We start from the raw sequence: 6396 nt of genomic DNA, 5'->3' as shown, positions 1-6396 counted from the left end.
AAAAAAAATTTTTTTAAATCTATAATTATACATGATATAATCTTGCCTAAAACAGCAATGATTTGAAATAAATACTAAGCACTGAACTCAAAAAGCTACGTAAAGTATAAAATAAACATGATAAAAGTAGAAAGGAATGGACTAAGATTAAAGAATGTAGGGTTTAAGAAGGTTTGTTCTTCATTCTAGGAGGAGACTGGAGACAAAAACTGCTTTATTACCAATGAAATGTGACTCACACCCATGGACTGTCCTTCCCATTTCTAGTGAGGCTTTTAGAAGCACACACAGGCACAGACATGTACAGAGAACAACTGGTTTATATATTTGATTTTTAGTAGTTATCCACAATAAAATTCTTCTTACCGCTTGTAATCTTCTAGCATGGTATTCTGCTGCTGTAAAATATCTCCCTGGTGTTCCCAGTTTATCAGTCATATTTGATACATACACACCGATTTTAGTCATCTGTGTGGATGTTGTATTTGTAGTCTGTTGGAACTTTCTTCTCTCATGAACTGTCTAAAATAAAACCATAAAAATGTAAATAAGTATCCACTATATACAAACAGGAGCCCTGGTGGCACAGTTGTTAAGAGCTTAGCTGCTAACCAAAAGGTTAGCAGTTCAAATCCCCCAGCTGCTCCTTGGAGTCAGAATCAACTCAACAGCAATGTTTTTTGTTTTTTTTTAAATATACATGTACAATCATAAATGAGTGAAAAGCATATTTCCCTACACATTTAAGTTAATTTTTCTCTTGTTATCTTAATTGCAGTATAATTACTCATAGCAATTCCGACTCAGCGACCCTACAGGATAGAGTACAACTTCCCCATAGGGTTTCCAGGTTGTGGCTGGTGGATTAGAACTGCTGACCTTTTGATTGGCAGTCAAATGCTTAACCACCCTGCCACCAGAGCCCCATATAATTACTCAGAAGAACTTAATTTGAGAGAGTCATATAGTACAATGATTTTTGGTTCTGTAGCTTCAAAAACCAAAATGAAAACTAAATGTATTACCTGGGTATCCCTACAAAATACATCAACTTTTTCAAGAACTTTTTTGGGTACAGTTTGTGTTCCAGCATTGTGATATTCTATTCCTGTTATCTTATGCCTGAATCCACCAAGAAATGGTTTGTGAAAGTCAGATTTTACAATCTCAACAGCTACATTCTGGTACTGATCAATACCTGAGGAGAGAAAACCAAGACTGAATGAAAGTTCAACCACAAAGAGACTCAAAAATACTTTATCTAAAAAAAAAAAGAAAAAATCAAATAACTAACCAGTTTCTACTCTGACAGCTATGATTTGAGAGCCATTACTCAGTCCAGCTATTCTTCTGATTTGATATAGATCTGGATTTTTAGAAGAGATTTCCACTTGTACAATTTCCTGTGGTTTAACTCCATGTTGTAGTAGAGTCTCATTATTTTTAAGAACTATTCCTAAAAAAAGAGATAAAATTATAATAAGTTTTATGACAAAGAAATGGTTTTACATATATGTGTATATAATATATGTACATATGTATAAATATATATACACACACAGTCATTTTAAGGAGATGGAAAACATCAAGGGTGCTCATATGAAGGCATATCATTTAAATACCAAATGTAATATCGATGGTTTCCACATCTTACTGTAATGTTAGTAAAGAAAACTCCATAGTGGGAAGAAGTAAAGTGAGGAGCAAGAATGCAACATTATAAAGAAAGTAAACTGCGCTCCCTAAACTCATCATAAATACAAATATATAATAACCATGAAACTCCATAAACATTTAAAAATAAATCATATTCTATAATATGAAATAATTTGAAATAAATACTAAGCACTGAACTCAAAAAGCTACGTAAAGTATAAAATAAACATGATAAAAGTAGAAAGGAATGGACTAAGATTAAAGAACGTAGGGTTTAAGAAGGTTTGTTCTTCATCCTAGGAGGAGACTGGAGACATAGAATCATATTCTAAATTTAATTCTATTAAAAAGCCACGATGTATTATATCTAAGCACAGCACGTATCCCTATCAAGGGAAGCCTGATTATTTTAATACCATTCCCTCCTTCCCAGTGCAGAAAAGCATAGACTCAGAATTCCAAGGAATCCCTTCTTCTCTCTTTCCATAATAGGAAACTTACATAAATTAATTCATGCTAAGGTGAAGTTAAGTATCAGCTTTGTGCTGGAAAAAGTGTACATCATGGTTAGAAAGGTGAATTTGTTATTGCATATGGAGTTAATGGCATCTGTGTGTGTGTGTGTGTGTGTGTGTGTTACTTTGTTAATTTACCCTCTTAAACGCTTCTCAGGCAGTGGTTACTTGAATCAACTAGTGGCAGTTGTACAACAAATCAGAGCTGACTTTGCTTTTACACTGTAAGTACTGTGTGGTATGTGCATGATTTAAACGGGTAGCTGGGAGTCATTTCACATCATTGCTACATTTAGTTGTTCTTATAGATCTTAGAAAGGATGTAAAAAAAATAATTCTTGTGCCAAAACACTTTTTATCTTGCGTTGCTTTAACTGCAGCCCCTCCCACCCCTACCCATCCCAGTTTATTCTATAATTTGACTCTAATTTTTTTTCTCTTTTTAAGGCATACGAAAATATAATACTGTTATTGACTTTTGCTTTTTGTCATGGAAACATTATTGATGGAATCTATATCAATCCTCACATGTTCAGTCTTCTTAAATTAAAATAAGGAAGTTGAAGACAGCAAAAGCTATAGTCATTCTTAGAAGCACAGCAGATACTACTAGTCTATTCTGGCTATGTTCAAGAAAGCACATTCTAACATCTTTGTGTTTCAATATCACATTCCAAATTTTTCATTTAAAAAACTGATATGAATATCAGTTGAATTCATGGTAGGCTGAAAATGGTCCCAAAATATGTCCAAGTCCTAATCCCTGGAACCTGTGAATGTTATCTTATATGGCAAAAGTAACTTTACAGACTGGATTACATTAAGAATTTCGAGATAGATACTCCTGGATTATGCTGGTGGGTCCTAAATGTAATCATAAGTGTCTTTGTAAGAGGAACCCACTGCCTTCGAGTCGATTCCAACTCATAGCAACCCTACAGGACAGAGTAGAACTGCCTCATAGAGTTTCCAAGGAGCATCTGGTGGATTCGAACTGCCAACATTTTGGCTAGTGGCTGTAGCTCTTAACCACTACAACACAGAGGGAAATTTGACTACAAAGGAGAAGATGATGCGATAGAAGCAGAGAGAGATTGAAGATGCTAAACTCCTGACTCTAAAGATGGAGAAAGGAGCCATGAGCCAAGGAATGCAGGCAATGAAGCTCTAGAGGCTAAAAAAGGCAAGGCAGTGGATTCTCTTCTCTGGCTTACAGAGCGAGCATGGCCCTGATGACACCTTGACTTTAGCCCAGTGAAACTGAGTTAGAACTTCCGGCTTCCACAACTCTAAGAGAAATAATCTGTGTTGTTTTAAGCCACTAGATTTGTGGTAATTTATTACAGTAATCATAAGAAACCAATACAGGTTCCCAGAGCCCTGGTTTATTCCTCCACCTGTTCCTACACATAGGCTTGTTGTTGTTGCCGTGTGCTGCTGAGTTGATTCTGACTCATAGTGTGCCTATCTGATGACAGGGCAGAACTGCCCCATACGGCTTCCTAGGCTGTAATCTTTACGGGAGCAGACAGCCAGGTCTTTTGCCCCGTGGAGCAACTGGTGGAGTGGAACCACTGACCTTTTGGTTAGCAGGCGAGCACTTAACCATTGTGCAACCAGGGCTCATTTAATATGTAGGCTTAGTCCCACCACATTTGAATTCTAGTTCTAGGACTAGAAGAAAGCACCTATCTTTGAGGACAGCTGGCATAGAATCAAGCTCTCTATTACTGCTGCTGACATAAAATAAGCCTATTACGCAATGGTGATGCCGGGTAACTACACAAGAAGAAACCCAAAACCAAACACACTGCCATCAAGTCGATTCCGACTCATAGCAACCCCATAGGGTTTCCAAGGCTATAAATCTCTACAGAGGCAGACTGCCATATCTTTCTCCTGCAGAGCCACTGATGGTTTCAAACCTCTGATCTTTCAGTTAGCAGTCAATTGCTTTAACCACTGCGCCACCAGGGCCCCTTCACATGAGGAAAATAGGTAATGAAATGCAAAGAACAGAGAGGTCCTTAGATACCACTGGCCAGCTACTTCAGTCTCATAAAGTTCTCTTCTCCAATTTTGAGCTTCACCTTTGAGTTAATGCCAAAAAAAAAAACACCAAACCCACTGCCGTCGAGTCGATTCCGACTCATAGCGGGACAGAGTAGAACTGCCCCATAGAGTTTCCAAGGAGTGCCTGGTGGATTCCAACTGCCAACCGTTTGGTTAACAGCCACAGCACCTAACCACTATGCCACCAGTTAATGCCAAGCATTTTAAGTTCCCTCTGCGGAATCATACCTACATTTAAGTTCAGACTGTGACTTTACACAAGTTCTCTGAGCTTTAGTTTGTTTTTTCTCAAAAAGAAGTTAATAACAATAATACCTACCTCAAAAGGTTATTGTATGGATCAAGTAACAATGTAGGCAAAGGTTTTATGGAGGGACTAGCATATAGTTACTGCTCAGTAAATTAACTATCGTCATCAACATAATCATCACCACCATTATCATCATGATTATCACTAACAATCATTTAAATCTTAGCTGTGTTTCCCCAACCAAGCTTTAGTAATCAGTTATCTGAATACATGAATATCTTACTTTTGGAGCACATTCATTTTAATAGATCTCTAAAACTAATTTTGAAATTGAACTGACTTTTTCTCTGATTTCGCAAGGAGAAGGGATTTGAAAAGTATGATGAACTTCTTTTTAGCATTTTGGACTTGCCCATAAAAACGTTCATATTTCCCTGGAATCTTTTTGTGGCATCTTTGTAAGTCAATGCCAAACATCTTAAACTAAAATATTGGGCTCTGTGCAGGCATATTCTATAGAAACATTCATTTAGCTAAACTAGTCTGGTTAACTATATTGCAGTTAGAAAGACTATGTCCTCACGTGACAAAGAGCTAGTATAACTTTGGTGGGCTGCTCAACTTCTTCCACAAAATCTAAATCAACCTGCACCTCATGGGATGTGAATTGACCTTTATGTAAAGAAGACTGATAAACCATTTTCAGTTCTATTTTATTCTATACACTCTTCTTCCTCATTTATTTTCTGTCTCACCTTCTCCCATTCCCATATATATTCTACTTCTAGCTGCTCTAGACTTCTTACCATTTCCCAAAAGTTCCAGGTTCTCTCACAGCTTTGGGACTTAGCACAAGTATTACCAATTCTATTAAATGACAATCTAATAGACTGGGGGAGTGTGTTAAATGAAATGTCTAGAGTCTCCCAGATTCCTTCCTTTCTGTTCCCATAGTTTTTTGTGCACATCTCCATTAAAGCGTTTACATGTTATATGGTAACTACTGCATGCCTCTTCTTCCTTACTAATCTGTAAATAACTCAAGGACAAGGACTTTATCTCATGTTTCTTCGTATCCCCAGCTCTTAGCAAAGTATTTAGAACAAATTATGCCCTCAGTAAAATGTGTTGAATGAATACATGCATAACCACAATACAACATACAAATAATAAATATCAAGGGTATTTAGTCTAACAAACAAAAGATCTTGACTGTTTACATGTGAAAAGTAGAGAAGTCTTGATACATTTTATTAGCCTCCAAACTTACCTGAAGAAGTTATCTGCAGTACATCAGACGGAACATTTAACAAGTGTGAAAAATAATCCTTGAGGTGTTTAAACATGGAATCAACTCTAAAAGGCATTATAATTTCCTGGGCCACAGGAAGAAGTACAACTTTTACTGCAGATAAAAAGAGAAAAGAAGGAATCATAGTCAAATATAGGTCAGCAATCTACAGCCCACAAGCAGATACAGCATAAATATCAATTTAAAATTTAACGATGTTCATTTATTCAAGAAGAATAGATTCCACAGAATAGAAGCTTTCACCCACAGTAAAGGGACTCGAGCAATGTAGCTTCAGAAGTGTGGTGGATAAGAGAAAAGGAAAGTAACATCAAATATGAAACAACACATCTTTAAGCAAACAAACAAACAAGAGAAAGCAACCATCCTTCAAAATGAGGAAATGAATCATCTTATCCTCCCTAGGTGATACCTGTTGCTGAAGACTCTTGCCTTGATGATTGCAAAGACTCCTTCATAGTCTTTATTGCGTCCAGAAATACCATATTATTATCTGAGTTGGTTAAATACTGCTTGTCATCATTTGCTGAAGTATATGACACCTGGATGGGTGACATAACCTCTCCCATGAATGGTTGTTCATCTTCTTC

At 36.7% G+C, this 6396-nt stretch overlaps 1 protein-coding gene across 1 annotated transcript in view; it reads right to left on the bottom strand.

Annotated features, from left to right (window-relative positions):
• The window catches only part of IQUB (IQ motif and ubiquitin domain containing), a 60795-nt gene extending 54420 nt beyond the window's left edge, over window positions 1–6375 (bottom strand). The window contains exons 1-5 of the mRNA XM_004386553.1: window positions 6219–6375; window positions 5765–5899; window positions 1295–1456; window positions 1026–1198; window positions 367–522 (exon numbers count right to left, since the gene is read on the bottom strand). Of these exons, the coding sequence (XP_004386610.1) occupies window positions 367–522; window positions 1026–1198; window positions 1295–1456; window positions 5765–5899; window positions 6219–6375 (783 nt within the window). The remainder of the gene's footprint in view (window positions 1–366; window positions 523–1025; window positions 1199–1294; window positions 1457–5764; window positions 5900–6218) is intronic.
• Between the last annotated feature and the right edge of the window lie 21 nt (window positions 6376–6396).

Source organism: Trichechus manatus, unplaced genomic scaffold, assembly GCF_000243295.1.
Source record: "Trichechus manatus latirostris isolate Lorelei unplaced genomic scaffold, TriManLat1.0 scaffold00167, whole genome shotgun sequence".
In the NCBI taxonomy this organism is placed as follows: Eukaryota; Metazoa; Chordata; class Mammalia; order Sirenia; family Trichechidae; genus Trichechus; species Trichechus manatus.
This window is presented reverse-complemented; position numbering and strand designations above follow the sequence as displayed.